The following is a 26,586-nucleotide window of genomic DNA, read 5'->3' as shown; positions in this document are numbered from 1 at the left end:
AATACATAAGAATAATATTAATAAGATATAATAATAGTGGCTAATATTTAGTGAGCGTTTATTCTACAAAAGACACTGTTCTCTCTATATATGTTAATTCATCTACTCAATATTGTAGGTCCCTGAAAATATCAACCATGAGAGAATATTCGTATAATTATAAATTAGTTACATGTTCTTGGAAATTCTGAGGAATCGTAAAAGGCTAGAATGAACAAAGGAAGAATCATCACAGTTATTTGCAACATCTATGGCAATGTTTCTCCAAGAGAGGTCCCCAACAGAACCACTTGGGTGCTTAGCCCACCATAGACTTAGATTCAGATCCAGTGGCTGAGAATTAGCTTGGAAAAGAGATAGTGTCTCATGTGATAAATAATGGATCCAAGACTTTTCACAGAATCAGGGAACTTTCTGAATGTGAAATATTCAGAGTCTGAAACAGAAATTCCTGCATGAAAATTCTGTAAGACTCAGAGAGGTGAAGAATTCAAATGTAATCATTGCCATACACATCGTGAAAATGAAGTAGTAATTTAAAATCTTTCCACAATTAAAAGTCCCATCCAAGATGGTTTGCTCAGGAGTTCTGTTGAATACTTAAGAAGAAATAATAGGAATTCCTCAGAAGTTCTTTCAGAAAATTAAGAGTGGAGCATTTCTCACCTCATTCTCTGGAGCCAGTATTACTCAGAGAATAAAACCAGAAAAGGGGGGTGCCTGGGTGGCTCAGTTGGTTAAACGTCCGACTTCAGCTCAGGTCATGATCTCACCGTTCGTGGCTTCAAGCCCCACATCAGGCTCTGTGCTGACAGCTTGGAGCCTGGAGTTTGCTTCGGATTCTGTGTCTCCCTGTCTCTCTTCCCCTCCCCTGCTCATGCTCTGTCTCAAAAATAAACATGAAAAAAATTTTTAATTAAAAAAAAAATAAAACCAGAGAAGGACATCACAAGGAAAAACATACAAACTATCGACCAATATTCCTCAAAAATAGGAAAGAAGGAACAAATAAGTCACTGGCACTTAAATCCTTCTCTGGTTTTGCTTTCAGGAACCCCACCTAAGATAATAGTAACGTTCCAAATCTAAAAAGAACCAAGAAGAAGAGTGGAGGGATAGGGAAAGACGTTTTAGAAGGGAAATTCCTATAAAGGACATTATTGGGCATAATTTGGGAAATTTGAAAATGTACTGGATATTAGGAAATATGGCTGTTTCAATGCTTAATTTCTTGGCTCTGATAATGATGCTGAGTTCAGCTGGAGAATGTTCCTGTTCTTAGGAGATACGTGATGAAGTGTTTACAAGTGAAGCATCACTAATATCTGTAACTTATTTTCAAACGGTAAGAAAAAAAAGAGAGCAGGTGTGAAAACTGTTAATAATTTGTGATTCCAAGTGAATAATGTACACATATTCATTATCCTTTTGATTTTTCTGTTCATCTTTTTTTAAAAAATAAAATTGATTAGAGAAGTGAAAAAACCACAGCTACCACTACATACCTATCAGAATGGCTAAAATTTTTAAAAATTAAAAACCGGCAATACCAATTACTGTTGGCAATATGGAGAAAGTGATGTGGGCTCTCATACACCGCTGGTGAGAGGGCAAAATGGTACAGCAGCTTTGGCAAACAGGTGGTCGTTTCTCATAGTTAAAAAGTAGACTTACCGGGGCGCCTGGGTGGCTCAGTCGGTTGGACGGCCGACTTCGGCTCAGGTCACGATCTCACAGTCCGTGAGTTCGAGCCCCACATCAGGCTCTGGGCTGATGGCTCAGAGCCTGGAGCCTGCTTCCGATTCTGTGTCTCCCTCTCTCTCTGCCCCTCCCCCAATCATGCTCTGTCTCTCTCTGTCTCAAAAATAAAAAAAACGTTAAAAAAAAAAAAAAAAGTAGACTTACCTAAATTTCCTCTCCTAGCTGTTTACTAGAGATATGAAAACTTATGTCCACATATAAAACTATACATCAATGTTTATAGTGACTTTATTCATAACAAACTGGAAACTGGAGACAGTGCAAATGTCCCTTAACTGGGAAAGGCATACACTGTGATACATCCATACAATAAAATATTACTTCACAATAAAAAGAAAGAAACTACTGATACAGCAACATGGATGAATATCCAATATATTACGCAAAGACTCAAAAGCTATATATTGTATAATCCATTTATATGACAGTCTGAAAAAGGTAAATTATAAGGACAGAAAACAGATCAGTAGGTGGGCTGAGGGTGAAATAAGGAGTTGGCTACAAAGACACATGCCTCCATGTGTCTTTGGAGACTTTCTAGAAAGATAGAACTGTTCTATAGAACTATAGAACTTTCTAGAATGATAGAACTGTTCTATACTTTTTGGTGGTGGTTACATGATGATATGTGCTCAGGACTATATGCTAAAAGGGGTGAATGTACTTTATATCTTAATAAAAAATGTATCTTAATTTTAAAACTAAATAACTAAATGTTATTTAAAAAGTCAAGTCAGTCCTCTCTCTAAACCATCCAATGGAGTCTTACCCAGAATAAACAGCAAAATCATTGCAATAGCTTATCATCTGGCATCCTTTCAGCTCTCTGATCTCATATGGTACTTCTCTTCCCCTCCCTCAATCTGTTCGAGCCACATTGGCCACTTTCTATTCCCGAAACCTATCAAGCATGTGTCTACCTCAGAGCCTTTGCACCTCACCTATTCCCTCTGCTCTTCCCCCAGATGGCTATATAACTTGTTTACTCTAATATCACCTTTACACTAACATCTTCTTCCTAATCCCTCCTTACACTGGTACTCCTTTTGTCCATGTTACTTTTCATTATCAAACATACCATGTGTATATAATACTTTAACATTTATTTAGTATAATTTCTGTCTCTCTCAACAAGAGAGGGGAGGGCTTCTTCAGAATTTTTTAACAGCTATGGCATATGCACTCACAACAGTGCTTAACATATAGTAGTAAGTTGAATAAATGGTATTCATTGGTTGAATAAATGAATTGAGATATAATGGAAGAGTCATTATTTCACCCATCCATGCTCTGCACTCAATTTCACTTGCATACTTTTTATAACACACTAAAAATCAATCTTATCATAATTATTAAGGAAGTGGACCTTTATTCTAATTCCACTTTTATGAGAAAAAAGTAAATGATGAAAAAACAGAATTATTAAGCATATATTTGTAAAAACAGTATCTACATGTCCATAGAATAAACACAAATTCATCTGGATTCAGATGTAAATCACTTAGATCTGAAATATGGAACGAAGTGCTCATTTGCTCTTCCTCCTCTGTGAAGCCTTCATTCCTATCTCTTTCCTCCCAACCACTGAGCTCTCAAAGGGAGTTGGTTCACTTTCAGCTTCCCACCATCCACTCTGTGCTTCATGCATGCTGCACTTGTCACACGAAATTTTATTTGCAAGGATCTTAAGGTTAAGAATGTTAGGGGCACCTGGGTGGCTCAGTTGGTCAAGCATCTGACTTTGGCTCAGGTCATAATCTCATGGTTCGTGAATTCAAGCCCCACATCAAGCTCCACGCTGGTAGTGCAGAGCCTGCTTGGGATTCCCTCTCTCTCTCTCTCTCTCTCTCTGCCCCTGCCCCACTCATGCGTACTCATGCTCTCTAGCTCTCTATCTCAAAATAAATGAAAAAAAAAAAAAAAAGAAGTTAAATTATGTGTTCCAACTGCCTAGCCTAGCACCAGGCATAAAGAGGTTTAATAAAGGATCATTGAGTTGAATGTAAATGAGTTGATTTTTGAAGTCATAGATTTGAAGTCTTCAGAATTGTGAATTATCAAGGAAATGCTGAGTTGATTATTCTATCCAGTTATAGATATATAATAGATATAATGAATAATCTATATCTATATAGACATACATCTAGATATATAGATACAGACATAGATATTTTGAAGAGAGTTTCATTGACTATCCCGAAACCACAGAGTTGATTTGGTTCAGTAGCTCAGACACCATTTGTAGAGTTTTCTGATCAATCAAAATTTTAGTAGACTTAATCTTATGCATGAATTTCTCTTCTTAAGGAAAATTTGAGGAGGGGGAAGACACGGGACGGGATCTGGATTAGAAAGAAGTAGAGCAAAAAAGGTTATTTTTTTTTTTTAAAAGCATGCTGTAGGAATTCTTATGAGAAAGCTGTGATCAAGGCCATGAGAAAACTTCCAAGCTACTTCATCCTTGGGATGACTTCATTGTGGTTATCAAAGTTTCTACTTTGACAGAGATAGCATTCAATAAGAAGGCATATGTTTCAACTGAAAGTCAAGGATACCAGGAAAAAAGAAATTTGAGTCCCAACTGCCTCCATTGGAGTCCAACCTGTATAATATTTTCCTAATTGTTTTTTCACTTTCAGACTCAATAGCCCATTTAAATTGTCTTCAAATTGATCTTCCTACCACAGAGTTGTGACAATGTTTTTCCAATGCTCAAAAAACAAGCCACATTTCCTGAAGGACTCCGTCTGAACATCTTTCAAAGCATGACCCTTTTATAATATGATCTCAGTGCATATTTTCATCAGCATATTCCATGAGGCTTCTATGCACACATAGCATGGGAACCAGACCGGACCAAACCAAACATTTATTCTTCAGTCGTACCCCACGAGTTTTCTCTCTCTTCCTTTCTTTAACCAGCTCCCTCCTCCTGGAGTGTTCACTCCTCATAGTACTTTTATCAAACTTCTGACTATCCATCCAGTTATCTTACACAGCCTTTCACGATCTCTCCCAGTCTGGTGGGCTCTCTCTCTCTTTTCTGATCCATCATGGACCTTTACACCTCCCTAGCAGGTCCCAGCTTTAACCATAATTGTACACGCATTTGTCTTATTTCTGCTTTCTCATGCCACCCCTGCCTGATTTTGAAAATCTGACACTAAGCTCTGGTTACTTTTATTTACTATAGGTGATAACATAGAACATTTTCTACATCATGTTCTCAGTTTTTCTCTCTTTTTAAAAATGTATTTATTTTGAGAGAAAGAGGGAGTGAGAAAGAGAGTGAGAACATGAGCAGGGGAGGGGCAGAGGGAGAGAGAGAGAATCCCAAGCAGGATCCTTACTGTCAGCACAGAGCCCACCGCACAGCTCAATCCCGCGAACTGCCAGATCTGAGCTCAAACCAAGAGTCGGATGCTTGACTGACTGAGCCACCTAGTCAGTATTTCTTGATTTATAAAGTTGACTAAGTCTCAGGAGAGACACTGTGAAATCACAATTGTTGATCTCAGTAGCCAAACCTAGTTTAGGTGTCCTCAAGAAGTTTTCCAAAGATTTATTACAGGGATCTATAAGAAGACAATGGTATCTTTTTTTTTTTTTTCTCTCATTCTCAAATCCCTCAAATTCCATACAATACAGATAGTGGGGCAGTGGGGTGGGTGGAAATCCCTTCACAGAGTACTGGACTAGGGAAAGGGAGATATTCTGGACATTGTCATTTAGTTAATCTGAGTGTCATCTGGAAGATGAACAGTCTAGATTAAGTATCTTTAATTTTTCTAACACTAAAGCTTAACAATTTAAATAACATCATGCTGTAATCTGGAAGAAAGAAGTCACCGCTCGGTTATGCTCAATGTACAGAAATTGACAAGCTGAAAACAGAGGGTGGTTTCTGGCCAGCAAATTGGTTTCCCTTCTATGCTTTGTCTGAAGACAGAGACGTTACATCTATCGCTAGGCCGCTGTCTCTGCCACCTGATTTAGACACGTGTCCTGCATGGCAGGCAGTCATCCTACACAACTGCCGGAGCTTAAACTCCTGAGGGGAATCTAATATTCAAATGGAGAGGATTAGTTTTTTGTTGGAAGCTTATGGAATATCAATTCAAAATAAATTTGAATATTCAAGTGTTCAAATCAAGATATATAAATATTTTATTATCCTACTACTGTACTTTCATTCTACTTCGAGAAATTAAATCACACAGATGTAACCAAGTTCATTTTTTAAGTGGAGAAAAGTTAGAATTCAGAGTGCTTCAAAGGTCAGTGTTCAGAGGAAATCAGATGACAGGTGCATCATGTTTTAGTCCTAGATTCTGCTCATAATTCATAACGGGAAAATCTATAGCTCTATATGCTAATTCAGAGGTGAATAATAATGATAAAAAAGATACTTTCTTCCTGCTCTGCTGTCTATTCACATTTTATAAATACTTGGAAGTAATTTTACATCTGTATCTGAATATTAAAAATACAATTTTGTTTGAACATACAATATAGTTGTATATGAATCATGCATATAAAATAGTACTATTAGGAAAACTGCTTTAGAACATAGTGATTACCTGCCTTAAAGGAAAATAGAACTTTAAAGCAATAAGGCTGACTTTAAATTGTGCGTAGAACCAGTAATTGTGTATTTAAGGCAATTAAAAGATTTATTGAATCTCGGTTAAAAGTAGATTGACAATGACATTAAACAATAAAGTATAATTTATTTGGTGCTACTTTGTGAATGCTCCTTAACTACAAATCATCTCACGATACCATATACAATATACTGTCAATCACAACTCAAACATAAAATAACCTACAAAATCGCATGGCTATCATCAATATACACTGATTATATTTTTAAAAGAAAGTTAGTAATTAATTAAGGTGCAGTAACTTTTTTCAAATAAAATATTAGCACCATACCAGATATAATGATCTAAAACTATTGGCCTTCTCATACGTCTTAAATAACTAAATATAAACATTTTTTTTTCAAAGCACAAATATTAATTTGCAAAATCAGTTCTACAGTCGTTAATATTTCTCTCTTTCATTGCATTTTTCCCCGGTAGGGAAAAATATGAAGTAAAAACGTTGACAGGATATGAAAATCAAACACATAGATCTAACCAAAGAAAAGGCTGTTCTTCAGCAATGCGTTCCAACAGAAGCGAAAGTGGACATTTCGCGGCGGATGGTACTGAAAGGCGAGAGTTCGAGTTCTGTGGTGTATTCGTTGTCATTGTCGTCGCTGGTCACTGTTGAAGACTTCTGAATGCACTCATCACAGCAACAGCAGCAACACTCCATGAAGGCCCGACTGAAGGGTTTGCAAAGACAGAAAAGGAGGACAGGGGTGACACAGGACTTAAAGAACAAAAGGAACTGGCTGATGATGTAAAGCAGGTCCATGGTCTGCTGGGAAACCCCCGTAGCCATGTAGGCAGTAACGATGTTGCAGATATTTTCAGGAATGATGCAAAACCCATACAAAATGGTCAGAGCCACCACTGTACAGTTCATCTGGCTTTCCAGCTGAATCTGTCGCTTATTCCCTCGGGTACAGGCTTTCTCCGCTTTGCGGATTTTCCTCGCAGTCACTAAAGAGCAGGTGATGGTGAAAAGTGTGGGCAAACAAAAGTAACAGCCGAAGTACCACCAGAGTCTTGCGCTGTCATAGGTAAGGGCTAGAACGTAGATGGTGTCCGGTAAGTCAGGGGAGACCTTGATGACGCAGCGTTCCGCGGGAGCTCGGCCACTAAACCCCAAATCCTCCTTGCTCAGCTGGCGGAGAACGACTTCTGGAAGTGCTAACAGTAGGGCACCCACCCATATAACAGCAAGCTTGGCAGTTGTGGAAGAACAATTCTCGATCATTTCATAGTACATCTGCACGTTGGTGGCTGCTCGGAAGCGGTCTATACACAGAGCACATAAGGTGAAGGTAGTGACTCCGAGGGAAGCCACCTGCGGGAGGAGCACAGAATGCGTTTATTCCGGGTGATCTCTGAAAGATGGGAATACTGGGCAATAAATACAGATTGGCAAAACGGGGAAAAAACAAAACAAACGAAAAACCACAAATAGAACAATTTCCTGGAATGAGGCACGGTTAACTCGTTAACTGGGTTGGTGACATTTGCCAAATCATTGTGAAGATGAAAATAGGCAGGAAAAAAAAGGAAAGAAATGTAGTGGTTCAGGGTCATGGAGTCAGAAAAATTTACAGCTGGAAGGATCCATAAGGACCCACTAGTCCAATACCACTTTGTTATTGAAAAGAACACAGACACCCCAAGAATTTCAGTCACCACAAAAATGCCTGCCACCAGAAGATCTAGATAAGGAAGGATAGTTGAGTGTATCCCATTTTCATTACTAAAAGGATAATCATGTTTTCCAGTGTGGGGGCCGATAGCACACCTCACACACAGCAAACATTTAAGAGCTTATCGGGGCGCCTGGGTGGCTCAGCCAGTTACATGTCTGACTCTTGTTTCAGCTCAGGTCATGATCTCACAGTTTGTGAGTTCGCTCTGCACTGACAGCACAAAGCCTGCTTGGGATTCTGTCTCCCTCTCTCTCTCTCTCTCTCTCTCTGCCCCTCCTCCATTGTCTCTCTGTCTCTCTCTCTCTCTCTCTCCCCCTCAAATAAATAAACTTAAAACATACAAGAGTTTATTTCCAACAAATGAGATGAGTAGAGATCTCCAATTTCTCCTAATGTAAAATAAAGTATTTTAATATTATTTTCAAATGATATACTTCCGGAAAACAAGAAAGGCAAAGTCTCCAGAATTTGAAATCGATGAAAAAACAAATGCCCAACAGGTCAGTGACTCCTCCCCCTGCACATTGCATGCTTGCCCTAGGGATATCTGCATTTCCTAGTGAGAGTTTCAGGTTGGTTTTAGCCAGAGGGATGGGGCCAGGTACCCAGGTAGAGAGGTAAGAAACAAGGCTAGAGTCAGTGTTTGTGGGGATTAGGTCAAAGATCCCCTTATGAATTTCAAATTCCCCAAATAGTGACATCTTCATGGGTATATAGAGAAAAAACATAAAGGGAAATAGTAGAGAAACTTGTCTGCATTACATGATTTGGATCTAGGTGAACTGGAGATTTAAAAAAGGGCAAATTCTAACCAGGAGCCCGAATTACACTGGCTTAAGGCCAGAATTAACACCATCTATGTGGCTCAGAAAAACCCAAATTACAATTTTAAATTGTCCCAGGCACCTGGTGGAAGAAAGCACAAACCTCTCTGGAAAAACGCACTTTAAAAGCGGGCCTCAGAGAAATCCACAGATAAAACTCAAGGGAACATGAATTCACAATTAAAAATCACGATATGCAAGAGACAACCCACCACTTGTGAACTTATGTGCCAAAAGAAGCAAGGTACAGAATCAGGCATATATCAGCCGTATACATTTACCATGAAATAAGTACATTATCAAATTTAAAATTATATGATACTAAAAGAATGTCAAAGAAATAGGAGATATAAAAAGTAACCATGAAAATATGCAAAAAGGAGCCAGATATAATGTCTAAATATACCAGTCATAGGAAAATTTCAGATCAAAGAACCCTTTGACACTGCCCACATAGAGCCCTGTATCCAAACTCATATATGCGCACGGCCCAGGCATCTAACTAAATCAACAATTAAAGGTTAACAACCAAAACTATGTACATATTTTTTTCACACAGATACTTTGCCAGGAATATAAATGCATGTTCCTAATGTAAACATACTATCATTCTGTAGTCTGTAAAATATTTACAAACATCATACACTCTAATAGGGTACACAGACATGTACTCAACGCAGACATTTATTGATATCGATTATGTGCAAACACTCTGCTAGATATTGGGGATATAGAAAGAAACAAGAAACCGTTCTTTCCCTCAGAGAGGTCATAGTCAGCCAAGAGGGGGAAGGTGGTTCTCACAGTCACAAGATAAACACGGTCGTCATCTGGGAGCACCAGATTTACTCAACTATTCAGAGGAAATTGAAGTAATTTAATGTTTAATACATGTAGCCATTATTTATATACTTAAGTAAAGACAATGAAGGTAGATGGTAAACTGTCCATGAGGTTTAAGATGAAACAGGAGACAAAAACTCCCTAGGTGGGAAAGATGTTTTGGGGTGTACCTTGGACACTCGGTATGTGCATGCACTCTCCTCTGGCAGCTATTGGTCATGCCTTGGCAAAGGGGCAAGGGGGAAATACACACACACACACACACACACACACACACACACACACATACATATATACATATATATTAGACATATATATATCACATATATATACTGGACATATATATAATAGACATTAACATTTTATATATATATAATTAGACATTAACATTTTGTAAATGTTAATGTCTAATTTTTTGGAACTCAAAGGGATCATGTTGAAAAAAGGAAAACCATTTGTCATAACAATTTGGACACTCAACACATTGGTTGTTTATCTGCCACATTCAAGCTGTCACTCTCCCCAGTAATGATGGCAACTTGCCTTGCAGATTCTACGAGAGTTCCAATGTCCAATGTTCTCCCCTTTTTACACACAACACATTAGTCAACGTCTACCAGTCCCGCTACAGAAAGTAAGGACGTGGCATCCATGCCCTGACTATTCTCACAACTCTTAGTTGAGACAGTCTGAAAACGAGATGTAATGAGGGCTTAAGTGTATGAAAAGCAAAACTGAAGAAAAAGTATGACTCACAATCCACATCAAGGCAGATCAAGACTACATGACTGAGCTTATAAGCACAATTCCTGTTGTACAAAATCTTCAGAAAGTTTTCCATACATACCAATACAAGGAATATCAATCCGATATGACTGCCGTAAAAAGTCATCTCTACATACACGTTTTTAAAATTAACCTTCAAATTAATGAATTGTTCATCTTGATGGTAATTTATTTTGCATCTCTGCCAGAGATTCAAAATAATTCTAAAATTGAGGCCCCTGCTGTGCAACTGTCTTAAGATCAGATCTGTCAGTAACTGCCACACTTTGAATGGAAACCCGAGGACTTGCTCTCTTCTCAAGGTCTGTATCAAACAGTATTACTTAGAAATTGCAGTATTTTATTTCATGGATTTCTGAAACATTACATTTACATACTAGTTTTTCAAGCAGTTTGATTCATTTCTCTAGAAGAACATAAAACAACAAAAGGTTCTCCAACTATCAAATGCACACACATCTTCAGCAAGGCTTTCTGTGTCATCTTCACTAATGCAAATCTTTGTGCATGTCACCCATGTATCCTGAGTCAGTCCATAAAGAAAGCTACAAAGGTTAATGCTGTGCATTCTTTTACAATTATGAATAGCATTTCTATTAAAAGGAAAGCTTGGTAAGACAAAAACACTAGGGAATCTGACAACAGGCAATCTCTCAGAGACTTGGAACATCTCTTTGCTTGGTAGTTTTCTATCATTCTTTACAAAGAACACATAACACTCAAGAGATAGCATCTTCTCCCCTGATTAATCTCCTTAATTTTAAACACAGAGATTTAAGATCTGGACCAATGATCACAAGAGCTAGCATTTGCATACCTAACTCTCAGTCTGTTGCAAAGCATTTCATGAAAGGTAATAACCGATGAACGTAGGTGGACATGTACTAAGAAGGGTGTGTTAGATTGCCTCTCCTTAGATATTTATGAACTGTGATACATATCCACTTTTAATTAGAAGAAGTTCACTTGCTAGAAAACCAAAAAATGCTTTCTAGGTTCTGTATATTTCATTGCACATGATAACAAAAGCCAGAGCAAGTTTTTTTTTTTTTTATTTATATATGAAATTTATTGTCAAATTGGTTTCCATACAACACCCAGTGCTCATCCCAAAAGGTGCCCTCCTCAATACCCATCACCCACCCTCTCCTCCCTCCCACCCCCCATCAACCCTCAGTTTGCTCTCAGTTCTCAACAGTCTCTTAAGCAAAATTTACATGTGCTCCTACTTTCACTCAGGAATTCTATGCTTTTTTTTTTTTTTAGTTTATTTGCATGTGAAAGCAGGGGAGGGGCAGAGAGAGCGAGGGAGAGAGAGAATCCCAAGCAGGCTCCATGCTATAAGCCTGAGCCCATCGCGGGACTTGATCCCACCGATCGTGAGATCATGACCTGAGCAGAAACCAAGAGTCTGGTGCTTAACCGACCGAGCCACACAGGCACCCTTCTACATTGTATTTTATTTGCAGATGCTTAGTTCTTCAGCCATATTCTCAAAAGCTTTAGGACTGAGCACCAAATATGTTTAAAAGAACGTATTTGATCTGTAATCCAAATCGCGGTTTGAGGGAAGCTTCCCAAGTTTCATACACAAGTTTCAGGAGGCTCCTGCACCTAGTTTCTTGTTGTCAAATCGCACTTCGCTCTGATAGTGTTCTCCTCCGTTAGTATCCAGCTGAAGCAGGAAAGTCACAAGAGCTGGGGCCTTGGAGTAAAATGCTGCCCCAAATGCAGATGGCACTTACCATGTAGTCGCCAACAGCAACCGCAGCCCCAAGGCCGGTCCTAGATGTCTCCTCCCTCTTACTGCCACTGCCTGCAGTGCTATCACTTCAGATACTTTTCTGCAAATCTACTTATGCACTTGATTTTATGAAGCGAAAGAGCAAGAAAGGTACAAAGCCCCTGCTCAGTACATCCCCAAATTATTCATAGAAGGCTTTAAACATCTGCAAAGAATCAACTTCAGAAATTAATTGATAAAAAACATCTGGATCATGGGTGGTGGGCTAATTTCTGCTATCTCAGATATAAAATCTATCCATGCAATTAAAAATGCAAAATGTTGGTGTAACATGAAAAGATCTCTATCACAATTCTCAAACATATTTGTTTACTTACAGCTCATTAGAAATTCTACCGAGATGAATAGTGCAATTTTATGCAATTATAAAACTGTATCATAAATGCTGGATCTTCTGCATTTAATGACCATATCAGATTGCTAAAATTCAATGTCACTAAGAAATATGCTCTTGGGAGTAAAGCTGGAAGGGTGGTTTTTTGAAGCCACATCCTGAGAGATGGAATGAGTAAGATGCAATCTCCTATTAATTAAACTGCAATGGGAGAAATAATTAACATCAACAAAAGCAGAACTGTAAACACTTCTAATAGACAAGACTATTAATTTTGAGAATGAAGATCAGAGGGAAGCTGGAAGCATAAATTTTTAACTATTTGGGAAAAAGATATTAAGCATTTGAGGGTGTTGGCATCAAAATACACAAACAAAATCTTTCTTCCAAACAGCAATGCTCTGCCCTTCTCCATATCCCAGAGGAACAACCATAAAACTCCTTCAGCGCCCGCTCAGTCCACATCCAGAGTGGTGAGGCTTCTCCAAGCTGCAGCCACCTGCGGCATTGCTTCGAGGCACTGGGCAGGCACAAAGTTGATACATGAGTACTCACCGTGGGAAAGCAGCAGCTCTGGGGTCAAAATGTTCTTCCCACTGTTCAAGTTCAAATTCAATACAAAAATATCAGCCCATGAGAAAGCCTAGGCCATCATAGTCACTTTTCCCGTTCCCTCAAAATGATAGGAAGAAAGTATGCACGGATGCTTTATGAAAAATGGTAAGGATCTTTGTAGGAAGATCCTTGGCTGTTGTCTTATCTGTTGCTCCATTTCTCAGAAGCGTACTGCAGACAGACAAATAAGAAATCATTTTGAATGAGAGTAAGCTATGAAGGTACAACTCTTACCAAATAAATAGTATCTCTTGCTAAACTTTCTGATATAAATCAGTGATAACAATGGGGGGGGGGGGAGACCAATGTACTTCCAAAGCAAAATGTCTTTCATATGAAATTAAGTCTATATGCTTCAGTACAGTGAATAGGCTGATTTTTAGAAAATAGGGAAATTTCTAACTAAAGTCATGACAACTGTACTCTATCCTAACTTATATTTTACCTCAAAAAGATGTTTAAGTAGATCTATTTCTGTGTACTCCTTTGTATACAAGTAACTCACAAAACAAGGGCATTACTGTTAAGAAAACCCATTCATTTGGACCATGAATGATAATCTATTATAAGTCTGTGGTTACAGGCCTAACAATCAGTCAGGAAAAAAGCAGGAGGAGCACAGGGTAGAGTTTCCTTTGAAACTCTAAATGTCTTCAGCTTGTATGTCTTTGGCGTCCTCTTGCATTTTCCATAATCCTTACGCTTACAGCACTTGAGGGCAACTTTTCCAGGAAAGAGACGCTTCTTTGAACACCAGTGGGACTAACATGTTATCAGAGACTCTGCTGTGACTAAGATGGCCTTTTTCAAGAGGTCTTCATTTCAGAAAGCATGCAAGTCATGACACTGTGGTAGTAACACACTTCCATTAGTGTTTCCAAGTCAAAATAGAGCAAGGAGGAGAGATTTGCCGCACCCCTTCCAGGCATGCGTGCATCTCTAAAACAAAATAAAGCTATTTACAGCCACTCTTCCACAGTCAAAGAGAAGGCTTCTTACCTTTATCAAAATCACTAGAATTTAATCTGATACACCCACATATTATAAATATCCATTTATTTCAATTATACCCAATATATTTCATCTATACTTGATTCCCAATGTTATGGAAAAGCAAAATATTTTGAAGATATTGACTATTACTATTGTCTCATTCTCTATCTCCCTCCTTTTTGCTTAAGTTTAGTAACACGCTCTTACTTATTTTAAAAACAATTGAGACTATTTTTTTTAATATGAAATTTATTGTCAAATTGGTTTCCATGCAACACCCAGTGCTCATCCCAACAGGTGCCCTCCTCAATGCTCATCACCCACTTTCCCCTCCCTCCCACCCCCCATCAACACTCAGTTTATTCTCAGTTTTTAAGAGTCTCTTATGGTTTGGCTCCCTCCCTCTCTCTCTCTTTTTTTTTTTTCAATTGAGACTATTTAAAAGCTAACATATCACCCCCAAACTTGTACTGATGTTATAAATCTTTCTTTACCTTATTGTCCCACCTTGACATAAGGTTTCCTACCAATTGTGACTTCTGGCTTCTGCAGCACAGTACATTTCTGTGAACTATATATACACAGTATAACAGTACATATATATATATGTATACACACACACACACACACACACACACACATACATATACACACACACATTTTACTACAACTTGCGTAAAATATTATAATTTGGTTATAAATGTGTCAATGCTCATTAGTATAAAAAATAACAGTGAAGCAAAATTAACATCATTTGTCCTAGGAGGGAAGCAATCTATTGAAATCAACAGATGTTAATATATATAATTTATATATTGAATGTTGATTCTCAATAATTAAAATCCATTTAAAAATGTAATATTTATCCCAAGCCCAAGCTTGGCCATCCCAAGCTCTGATGAGTTTCCAAAGAACAGTAATCAGTTTTCACCAATTTTCCTTTGTCCTTAATAATATTAGTTTGCATGACAGAAAACCTAAACTAAAAACATATTCCTCATCCATTTGCAGCTGGGTAATTATGATTTGAATGACACTAAGAAACCCGAAATTTTGAAGACAAAATTTCTCTTCTCTTAGCCAAAACTCCACTCTTGGTAGTCTGTTAAGGAAATACTCTTTCTTCACTCAATCCTCCTATAAAAGGTATGTACCTCTAAATCTTTCATCTTGCTGTGAATGAGTTAACAGATCTTTTCCTATACATGAGAAAGTTGAACCAAGGAGAAGACAGTGAAGGTAGGAGAAAAGGCACTTAGGGTGAGGAGTGACGAGCAGGAAGTAAAAAATGGCAGCCTTGAGCACAGTCATAGACTAATGAAAATGACTCATTCCAGTCCTGGATCAAATCAGTGACCTTGGCCTTGTTAATGCTATGAACCATTCAAGTGTGCTGACAAATAACAGTGAAAGCCATCATAAATTCACAAACTGAAAGTATTCTATCTCGGGAATAAGCCTGGCACTGTGATTCCATCCTGTGTTTTATGGAAGTTTTATGGAAAGTATGTATACCTACTTTTCAAATAGAGAGGCCCCATATCTGAAGTTGCAGCAACCCCATTTTCCACTCTACCTTGAAAGTTTAGATGAGATCAGCTCCTCTGGCAAAAAGAATGCCATTCTGATTAGGATACTTGAGAGTTAGTCTTGACAAGAAGGTTGGGTTAATTAGTAGACTTTGGCAGGTCAATTCTTGGGAAGTTAAAGGACAGGAGGATCCCAAGAGGATGAAATCAGAAGTGCAATGCCAGACACAAATCTCACTGCATAGTAGCTTGCCCATCCCTCTCCCCACACAGTCCACACCCCAGACACAGATCCCTGTGCTTCCAATGTGACACTGTTAAATCTACTTGCAGCACATGGAAAGAGCTTTTAAAGGTGGAAACATTCTATCAAGGTCCATGGTGTGGAAGGGGAAAAGCATGGTAGATATGCCTTCACCCACTCAGCCTGGGAACCATAAACTCAGACCTATTTTGCTTTTGCAGGTATATTTGCTTCCTTTTTGCTGTTGAAGGATGCTTTGTTAGTATAACTAGGTATCTTGGCAATCCATGGGAACTCAGGATAAGTCCTCACTCAGAATCTTTCTTGCTTGAAAGATTAATCCAATTCTTGAGAAAGTCCATTCTTTCTGATACTCTTTCTATAATAGGGTCTGAAGTATCTATAATAGGGTCTAAAGTATCTCCATTGTCAGCCCTTCTTCCTAGGTTCTCTAAGGTCAAATTAAATAAGAGGTACATTTTTGAGATTTTTCAGAAGAAAAGGACTCAAATCAGTGTACTGTTTATTACACTGTTAAATAAATCATTCATTTAAGTAAAATTTTAAAATTCGGCTTAATTCCTTATGGCTAATAGACTCATAATTCCAAGGCAGAGATGGTTATCTCAGGCAATGTATTCCAAATAACAATTTAATTCTTAGAATAATTCTGTGTTCTAAGTGAAATTTCTAGGGCTGTCCTATCTGCCCAATTATCTTGCCAATCATTCTAATGGGCTTCCTATCCCATGAAATATTGAGAAAATAAGAAAGCAAGAATTAAGAGACTTTCATATTTGTATCTTTTCATCATGGACCTAGGCTGTATAGATTTATGCAGATTAATAAGAATACGATTGAAAAATAATTAGAGCACAGTTTTCACTTGTATTTCTCCATTTTTGGTTCTGAGTACAACTGTGAGTGGACTCATTCCAGGACCCATTCCTGATTTCCATAATACCCTGTTTAAACCTCTGTTATAGGGCATCTGGGTGACTTAGTTGAACGTCAGACTCTTGATTTTTGCTCAGGTTATGATCTCAAGGTTCATGAGTTAGAGCCCCATATCAGACTCTGCACTGACAGTGCAGAGCCTGCTTGGAATTCTCTTTCTCTCTCTCTCTCTCTCTCTCTCTCTCTCCCTTTCTCTCTCTCTCTGCCCTTTTTCTGCTTGTGTGCAAATGTACATGTGTGTGCACACACACACTCTCTCTCTCTAAAATAAGCAAATAAACATGAAAAAAATTAAATAAACCTGTTATAGCACTCATTACACTGCAGAACGTTACTTCTCTATAACTTAATTTTTTTAAGTTTATTTTTATTTATTTTGAGAGAGAGTGTGTGTATGTGCACGTGCATGCAGGCGCATGTGAGTGGGAGAGAGAGAGAGAGAGAGAGAGAGAGAGAGAGAGAGAGAATCCCAAGCAGGCTCCAGGCTGTCAGCACAGAGCCTGACTTGGGGCTTGATCTTAAGAGCCATGAGATCAGGACCTGAAGGGAGGTGAAGAGCTGGATGCTTAACCAACTGAGTCACCCAGGTGCCTCACTTATTCTATAACTTTAAAAGCGTAAGGAATCTATGTTATGCATGTCTGGAAACTCTCCCCCCTTTTCTCCCATGCTTTCTATTCCCATCCCCACCTAACATGGTACCTGACATAGTAGAAAAGTCCGATAAATTTTTGATGAATAAACGAATAGTAAATAAATGAATGAATGATGACATACATGGAAAAGGATTATAGAAGATAATGAATTACTCAAATTGTTCTTTAATCAGTTATTGGGTGCTGCTGTTTTATATATAATCCTTCCAAGCTGAATGCCAATGAATATCTCAAGAAGGGGAGTAGAGAAAATCCATATTTCTGTGTGTCTTCACTGACAAACTTTAGAAAAGGATGGCTTCTCAGTATAAAATATGGTTAAGGTAATTATTTGAATTTCACATTTGATTATCATAAAACTTTTATTTATGTAGAATCTAAACTCAGTAAACCTTGCCATACACTATTCATAAATGGCATTGTAAATAAGAGCTCATTCTATAACTTTTTAAAACTTGTCTGTGAGAATCATCAACTATTTTTATTCCGTGGAAATGTAGAAAACGATTATAAAAGGATTAATGGGAAGTCATAAAATATTTGTTAAGCACCATTCTCACACAGTGAGTTTATTTTTCCAGAGAATATTATTAGTAACTTTCAAATTGCTCAAAAAACTGTTTGTTTCCACTTACAAGTCCATCAGAATACCTAATGGCTAATCCACAACTCAAGCAAACTTGCCATCCGCCATGTTAAGTGCGCTGTTACTTGAATGTGGGGTTCTAGGGCAATCTGTGTGGAATCGCATACCTGTATGGTAAGTCATCTTCAGCTTCCAGGATCCTTCCTTTCTTACCTGCCAGTGCTAACCACAGTCTCAGGCAATTAAGGAGCCATCTAGTCCACTCAGTTTAAAAACAGTATTTTTAAAGCCATTGGAGAATTTGGCTCTTTTCACCACAAAAGATTGTAGATCTTTCACAAATCATCCCTGGTCCAGGGGTCCTGGGGAGATGCATTCCCTCTATCCATCCTCTACCCTCACGTAGGAATCTGTGTCCCAGTAAAATAAAAATAAAGTTCGATCTGAGATTATCTTACAACTATTTGAAGCCTTCTTCCCTATCACACATCATGAAGGTATGAGTTCTTTAAGGGGGAGCCTGTATCATTCAACACTTCCAATTAATGTCCCAACAGAAATAAATATTTGGCAGCGGACTGGAATCAGACGATACACTGACCGGTTGGCTTCCATCAAGTAATGAGCAATGATCTGTTCCAGTTGCCATATTCAGTGCCTGAATTATTTGGCTTTAATAATTTTTTACATCCTTAAAGGAATAGTATGGTAGGAAACTCCTATACCATTCTCTTATTGCAGTCCATACCCAGACCTTCATTTCCATCTTTCTGTCTCTCCCTCCTTTTTTCCCTCCCTCTCCCTTGCCCCTCTCTTTCCACATACAACTATCATTTTGAGCATAGTTTTGTTTATTTTGTCTATTTTGTCTACTATCTGATAAACGAGTTTAAAATGATGTGTCTGTTAGGATGTCCACCATCCACTCAGATTCTCTTCTCTCCTATCCCCTTCTCCTATCATTCCATTTGCCCTTGGTCCTTACAGGATTTATCACTAGGCCCCAAAGATACCAGAATCCTGGAATAGAAAGAGAGAAGTTATCAAGTACAACAGTTCCCACTATATTCCCACTCATAGCAACATTAAATATGATAAAACAACTCTCTAGCAACAGACCCAGGAAGCTGGCTACTCTCGTCAAGCCTTATGCCAACAAAGTGAAATAAAAACAAGAGTTGAATGTAAATTGCAAAGATGTGTAATTTCTGCTGAAGAAACAACTCCTATTTTTCTACACAAGCCCAACTTTCCCCAAAATTCCACTGTCTCCTTAAGATTATGCTAATAATGAAGTTGTAGGGGGGTGGTGGGGGTGGGGAAAGAACTATGGTAGAAGAGGAAAAGAAGGCAAAGAGAAGAGAGGAGAGAAAATTTGTGAATACAAATTAACTGTGGTCTAGCTACTATGGAAAACAGTATGGAGATTTCTCAAAAATTTGAAAATAGAATTACCATATGATGTAGCAATTCCACTTTTGGGTATTTATCTGAAGAACGTGAAAACACTAACTTGAAAAGATATACGCACCCCTATGTTCATTGTAGCATGATTTACATTAGCCAAGATATGGAAACAACCTAAGTGTCCACTGATGAATGAATGGCAAAGAAAATGTGGTGTGCGTATGTATGCGTATATATTTACAATGGAATATTATTCTGCCACAAAAAAGCATGAAATCTTGCCATTTGCAACAACATGGAGGACCTCAAGGGCATTATGCTAAATGAAATAAACCAGACCGGGAAAGACAAAGACCATATGATCTCAGCTATATATGGAATCTAAAGAATGAAAAATCTCAAAACACAAAAAACCAAGCTCATAGAAACAGAGAAGAGACCGGTGTCTGCTAGAGGCTGGAATTTCTGGGGATGGTTGAAGGGTGTCAAAAGATACAAGCTTCCAGTTATAAAATAAGTCATGGGGATGTAATGTACAACATGGTGACTATAGGTAATAACATTGCATTACATACTTGAAAGTTGCTAGGAAAGTAAAAAAGTAGATCTTAAGATTTTCATAAGATAAAAGAATGTCATAACTATGTAAGGTGATGGATACTAACTAGAGTTATTGTGGTGATCATTTCACGATTACACAGCTATTAAATCATTATGTTGTACACCTGAAACTAATATCATATGTCAATTATACATCAATAAAAAATAAAAATTAATTGTGGATAAAATTTTATACTAAGAAATATTAAAAATAAAAACACTGGATAAGGCAAAACAGATTACTATCTAAAAGGTAAATCATACACTATAAATCAATAATAACGTGCATGGGGGGATGTCAACAAATAAATATAAGAAAGTAAAAAGTGAAGAGAAGGCAAAATCTAAATAAAAGGAAATAAAATTCAAATAATTTTAGAAGTCTTGTGGTCAAGAAGAAAACAATTTGGTGGGGGAAAGGTTTTTGAGAAAGTTTAAAGAAATGTAATTATTTATAGTGTCTTTTACCAATCTAAAACACTTTGTGATTTTGAGAACATGAAATGTAACCTATGCAACTTGATTTGATAACTAAAGTAATCATGCTTGACATATTAAAAACTGCAATTGTATCAGATTATTGAAATTAAAAAAAAAATTTTTTTTTAAACAGCTACCAACTCTGGAACTTAAAGTTCTGGGTTTTTTTAAAGGTTTTATTTTAAGTAATCCCTATACACAATGTGGGGCTCGAACTCACAACACCAAGATCAAGAGTTTCATGCTCTACCAAATGAGCCAGCCAGGCACCCCTGGAACTTACTGTTAATGTAAGACAAACAAGATGAAACCTAAGAATATAAAAAGCCATAAACTTCAGCATATAGCAAATGATGTTAACTGAGCTTATTTTTTCCCTACCTACTGGATATAAAAATCTTCTTTAAAAGACACCAAGGAGCAGACATCGAAAGAAACACTCCCTGGACATTCTTGCCTCCTAGATGTTTGTCTAATAAACAAGCTTGAGACAAAATGTCTGGCTACCACGGAATAGGTATATATGTTTGAGATGATCATTTCTCCTCTCTGGGTCTCATGTTTCATCTTTAAAATCAGAGGGTTGGATCAGACTGCCCGCTGGTTCTAATTTAACATGATAATTCAAAAGCCACTGTAGTGAGGGCTGTGGTTCCAGACTGCCTCCCCACAGAATTCCTTCAGGTATAAAGTGCTGATTCCAACTTCTGGGACTAGTGGTGATTGACGGCTCTTAGCTGCATCCCTGTCTAGGAACTGCCCTTCAGAGAGATTCACCCAGCTCAAGGTTATGCCCCCTCCCTGGAAGCAACTTGCATCCAGTGACTGGTCCCTTTAGGGGACATAAAGTCTGGGCCATCTTGCCTCAATTCAGGATATTGTACAAGGCCCTCGGGGCCCTGCAACTCCCTGTGGTATCAGCTGAGGTCTCAGTGGGATCTGTATCACGGTTCAACTTTCCCCCCTGCCCAATTCTGCTTCCTTCATTCCCTACGAGGCACTGAACCTAAGCACACACCCCAATAAACTTCCTGTGAAGCAAATATCCACATTTGGGTCGGATTTCTCAGGGACGTGACACGGAACAGGCACTAAATCTCTTACTTCTTGGAGGCAGAACTGTTTTATTTTTGAGTTTTGGACTGTATTTCTTGTTCTCAAAATCAGGAACTATGGGGCTGATACTACTATCCAATAATTATTTTCACAAAACATACTAACACATTATAAAATTATTTCAGAAGAATAGGATTAGGTAGGAATGTAGAAACACTACATCTGAAGATAGTCATTCATTACTTTAACAATAAAAAATGTATATTATAGTCTAATTTTTAAAGAAAAAAATGAGTAAATTTTTTTCCAACCTTTGCTTCTCTAGGGAAAATAAAACCTAGTACTAATAACTAAAAAAATAGGGCTATAAAGAATAGGAAAAACTACAGAGCAAACAAAACAAAACAAAACAAAACAAAAAAAGCAGTAATTGTTTTAATAATAAAAGAGGTAAAAAATAAACTTAAGCAGAGAATTAAAAAATGAAATACAAATGAAAATACACATTTTTTAAGAATCCTCAGAGTCAGAAAAACAATTAAAAGACATACATAATACCATCATCACTCAAAACTCATAGGTTGCATTAAACCTGAGTTTTTATATTCTTTTCTGAATTTGGATGGGATTCCTTTCTTTTAAAGTTTTTTTTTTTTTCAAGAACTTGGGTAATATGTTTTTTCTTTCCCCATTTTTTTTTCTGTCTTCTTTATATGGTTTTTCCCTCTAATGTATAAAGGTTTTATCATGCCCAGTACATTTTAGACAAGCCAATACACTTCTCTTGTATGGCGGCAGTGGGGGGTGGGGAGCGGGTAACTCTCCTGGTCACTGTATAGTTTACTTTTGTCTCATTCTTGTATGTCAATTTCTTCTGCATTATTCAAGCAAACAATCAGAGAAATCTTAAATCTTGACCTTGAAGCTGCAATTGATAGGCACATTTCTCTTACATGAATTCAATTACCTCCTCTGCAATTCAAAAATGAACTACCAAATAAATTAGACATTTCAGAGCTACTTGGAGCCTGGCAACAAGAGAAACCCTAGGTCTTGGTGAAGCAGCAACAGCTGATTTAGCCAGCATGGAATGATTCTGCATCTGATCCCTGCCAGGATAACAGAGGGTCTCATTTACTGTCTCTTCCCTTACTTCTTCTAAGTAGGTACTGTTTTCTGTTTACTTATCCCCTAGCTTTAGGCCCTGGAACAATGTTGAACATAGTGTCACTGGCCCTGGTGCCAGACAGGATCAGGGGCTCTGGAATATTTACAGTTTCCCTTCTTCTGCTTCCATAAATGAAATGGGCAGTCTGAATGGAGGAAATCAAGGGCCAGCTGGCTAAAAACACAACTGGCAACAAAGCACTTGGGCTCCTTCCAAGAGCTGGTGTTTAAAGAGAGGCCATTTAAAGAGCAAATTCCAACCACCATAATAATGGTTCAGGACACTAGCTGTAAGAAGAAACAGTTAAGATTTTCCTCAGAAATATTTTTGTTTCCAAAGTTTGGAACCTGTTATATTCCCTCTTCTTCTTAAGAAATTTTCTAGAGTTAGTCAATCCCTTAAAATAGCCAATCAATACCCTAACAAATGACAAGTATATGTTGTATACTTCTGAGAATTTATATATCTATATATAAATTCTATGCCATGATGGCCAACGTGTTATTCTTGCTTAAGTGCATTCACACGAAAGAAATAAAACTGTTAAGAAATGGAGAAGGAAAAGGAAAGAAATCAAAAATGACATAAGAATTTAGATGGGATAGCATGGCAGAGAGCCAAAGACACGTAAACTAATTTTGGAAGGTTATTAACATATCATGAAGCCAACTGACAAAAGCAGATTTCCTTTATTAAATAAAATAGTATTCCAACTTATATATTTAAGAAAAAATGCAATAATCTTCTTGGGGAGAAATCATATTGGAGCCCTACTGGATAAACAAAACATGGTTTTTTTGTGGTTGCTGAGTTCTGGTAAGACAACCTTGACTGGTCACTTATTAACCCTAGAATCTCTGATAGGTGCCAAATAAAAAAATATATATATAAATGCCATATTCAGAGAGATAAATTTAAAATCTAAACAATTCTATACATTATGAGATCATAATTAATTATGTAATCCAGGAGAAAATGAATTTGAAGGTGGGTGAACAAAGCTGCCTCTCTCTCTCTCTCCCCCCTCCCTCCTTCCTCCCTCCTTCTCTCTCAATGATTGGCAAGAGAAATGGAGGAAGGTACCCAGAAAAAAAGTGAAGGGGTTCAGCAGCCAGGTAGGTGCGTGGAACAGCAGTTCTGATGCTATAAATCCCAGAAATGGGTAAAGCCAGTAGCTTGAGACCCCCTGGAAGGCATTACCTCGATATAGGGCACAATCTTACAAGAGAAGTCCTCCAGCAGCCACTTTTTCGTCAGCTCGTGAAAGATGACAAGCGGAAGGCAGAAGAAGATGATGAGAAAGTCCCAGAAGGCCAGGTTGGCCAAGAGGGAATTGGAGATGCTCCGCATGTAGTAGTTGTGACACACGATGCACATCACCGCCAGGTTGCCAATGATGCCAGTCGCGAAGATCACCACAGACAAACACATGACCGCATAGGCGCCGTAGGACTCCTGGGTCAGTGGGTAGAAGGGGTTCTTTATTCTCAAGCGTCGGTTTGTGCTGTTTCCCCGGCGGGGACCCCCGCGCTCGTGGATCCCTTCGCCCGAGGACCCATTCTGGGCCAGCGCCCTGCCAGGGGGTGCAATTGTCCTCCTTTCGTGCCCAGACAGTCCATTGACCGTCTTGGGTGGGGTGTCGTGGTGGGAGCCCTGGAGTTTCCCGCCTCTCCTTGGCCAGTAATAAAGGTCGCTGGCGCCAGGCTCCGTCCTCACACTCTGCTCCTGGCTGTGCCCAGAAATGCCAGAGCCTCTAGGACCCTTCTCTTCCTCCTCTGAGATCTGAAGGAGGAGTTGGAGAGCCGGGGGGTTCCCTCTCGCCAAAGTTCCAGGGGGCTCCTGACCTCGGACACCTTTCCACCTCCAGGCTCCAGGCGGCCTGGCTGGAGGTCCCGAGGGTTCTGCGGTCAACGCCTCCGCCCCTCTGCCTGCACCTGGGTCACCGCCCGGAGCTGCCCTTATGTCCCTAAAGGGCGGTGCGCGCACCGCTGCCCCCTGCTCCTCCTCCCTGAGCGCACGGGCTAGCAGGTCTTCTGCAGAATTTCCCAGTCCCCAAGAGTCCCTGCTGCGACGGTGGCTCAGTGCAGGTGAACAGTTTTCCCCCAGGCAAGTTTCGTTTCTTGGCGAAGAAGCGGACCCGAGGCCAGGAGAGGCAGAAACCTTGAGCAGTAGCAGAAGCAGCAGCCGCAAGGTGCGGGCGAGAGGCGAGCCCGGGGCCCGCATGGCTCGGTGAGGGCGCTCCCCGCGGCCGCGGCTCCCGGTTAGGACCGACACCTGCTGCCTAAGTTGCTGCTGAGAGTTAGACACATGTCACATACTCACCCCCGCCCCGGCAGTGGGGGACGGGAGATTACGGGGAGGTTGGGGGATGGGTCTTGGGTCACAAACCCTCCCCCTCTACAATCCTTCCTCCTTTGGCTTCCCGTGCATCTCTCGGCCGAACCCACCCCGAGCGCTGCGTATCCCCCCCGCAAGGTTCAGAGAGGGAGTCACTGCTCCCGACGGCTGACCTTGAAAAGTTGTAACCAACACCTGACTGTTGATGAATGTTGCTACCGGGAGAAGCCCGGACCAAGCCCCACGTTCCTCCCTGCCTTTGGGTGGTTGCCTTCTTGGTAACAGTTGCTCTGCCTATTTACATCCTTTCGATACAGCTTTATCCAGTTGGTAACCGTTGTGCTGCCTTTTTACATCCTTTCAACCGCTTTGTCCAGTTGTAAGCCGAGGTCGCTACAGGGGGAGAAAAACAAGCTCCCCTTCTTCAGATGACTGGCAGCCACAATCCCGCTCCCGGCTCGCTGGAAACAGGTTGCAAACAGCCAGACGCCGCGCAGACGCGCCCGGGAAACTCTTGCCCCACCTAACCCCAGCGACTCGCCAGGCCGCTGCTGCCGTGGAGAAGCGGGATGCGACACCCGTGGTCACTGTCAAAGTTGCTTCTCCTCCAGCTCAAAGTTGACCAGGGGGCGGCGCCGGCTGCTGGGCGGTGCGTCCTGGCGGAGAAGGGAGTCGATGGCGGGAGTGAGGAGGGCGGGCGCCGCTCCTCGGTGGACGGTGCCCGTGCCGGCGGCCGAAAGAGCTGGTGGCGGCGACAGCGGGCGCTACCCGGGCGGAGAGTGTGGTGCCTGGAGCCGCCGCGGGCGAGGCGGTGCATGGCCGGAAAGGGGGAGGTGGCCCGGCCTCTCCCCGCGGCTCCAGTCGCTGCGCGCGAGGGCGACACCCAGCGCTCCGCTCCTTGCCTCCTCCCCCTCCTCTGCCTCTTCGGAGAGATGCCGGTTTGTGGGGAGACTGGATTCCCTGGTGGTTTACGACTCATTAAACCCACACACGTTTCATTCAAGCCCTTTGTAGCTGCTTTCACTCGCAGGAGCTGGAAGCGGAGAGGGAACAAGGGCGGGGCGCGGAGCTAGGGATGGGCGGGACACGTTAATTCCCCAGATGTCGGAACCAGCTTGACAGGTCCCAGAGCCGGGTGGGGAGGAGCAGGGGCGAGACCCGTGCTTTCTCTTCCCATCCGCCGTGCGCATGCCCAGGCCTCGGCCCCGAAGGAGTAGTAAGGTGAGCAGCCCGCTCACCTCGTTCGGTATTCCCAGGGGCTGA

General features: G+C 40.0%; 2 protein-coding genes across 2 annotated transcripts; one reads left to right on the top strand and one right to left on the bottom strand.

Moving 5' to 3' along the window:
* Positions 1–1,973: 1,973 nt before the first annotated feature.
* GPR37 (G protein-coupled receptor 37) lies at positions 1,974–26,340 on the bottom strand. The gene is made up of 2 exons (XM_025929955.2): positions 24,187–26,340; positions 1,974–7,740 (listed from the first exon to the last, which is right to left on the bottom strand). The coding sequence occupies exons 1-2, from the start codon at positions 25,207–25,209 to the stop codon at positions 6,922–6,924; spliced, it is 1,842 nt and encodes a 613-aa protein (XP_025785740.2). The 5' UTR covers positions 25,210–26,340; the 3' UTR covers positions 1,974–6,921.
* On the top strand, positions 25,797–26,586 carry LOC147583081 (uncharacterized). Its single transcript, XM_086681819.1, is given in 4 exon segments — positions 25,797–26,002; positions 26,004–26,140; positions 26,143–26,389; positions 26,391–26,586. Coding segments are annotated over 4 exon segments (690 nt in total). The 5' UTR covers positions 25,797–25,892.

Source organism: Puma concolor, chromosome A2 (genome assembly GCF_028749965.1).
Source record: "Puma concolor isolate L17-30 chromosome A2, mPumCon1.1.hap2, whole genome shotgun sequence".
In the NCBI taxonomy this organism is placed as follows: Eukaryota; Metazoa; Chordata; class Mammalia; order Carnivora; family Felidae; genus Puma; species Puma concolor.
This window is presented reverse-complemented; position numbering and strand designations above follow the sequence as displayed.

Excerpts from the sequence above, each read along its gene's own strand:
- GPR37 (XM_025929955.2), bottom strand. The coding sequence starts at position 25,209 with ATGCGGGCCCCGGGCTCGCCTCTCGCCCGCACCTTGCGGCTGCTGCTT. Across the intron at positions 7,741-24,186 it reads AGATTGTGCCCTATATCGAG|GTGGCTTCCCTCGGAGTCAC; the intron begins GTAATGCCTTCC and ends CTCCTCCCGCAG.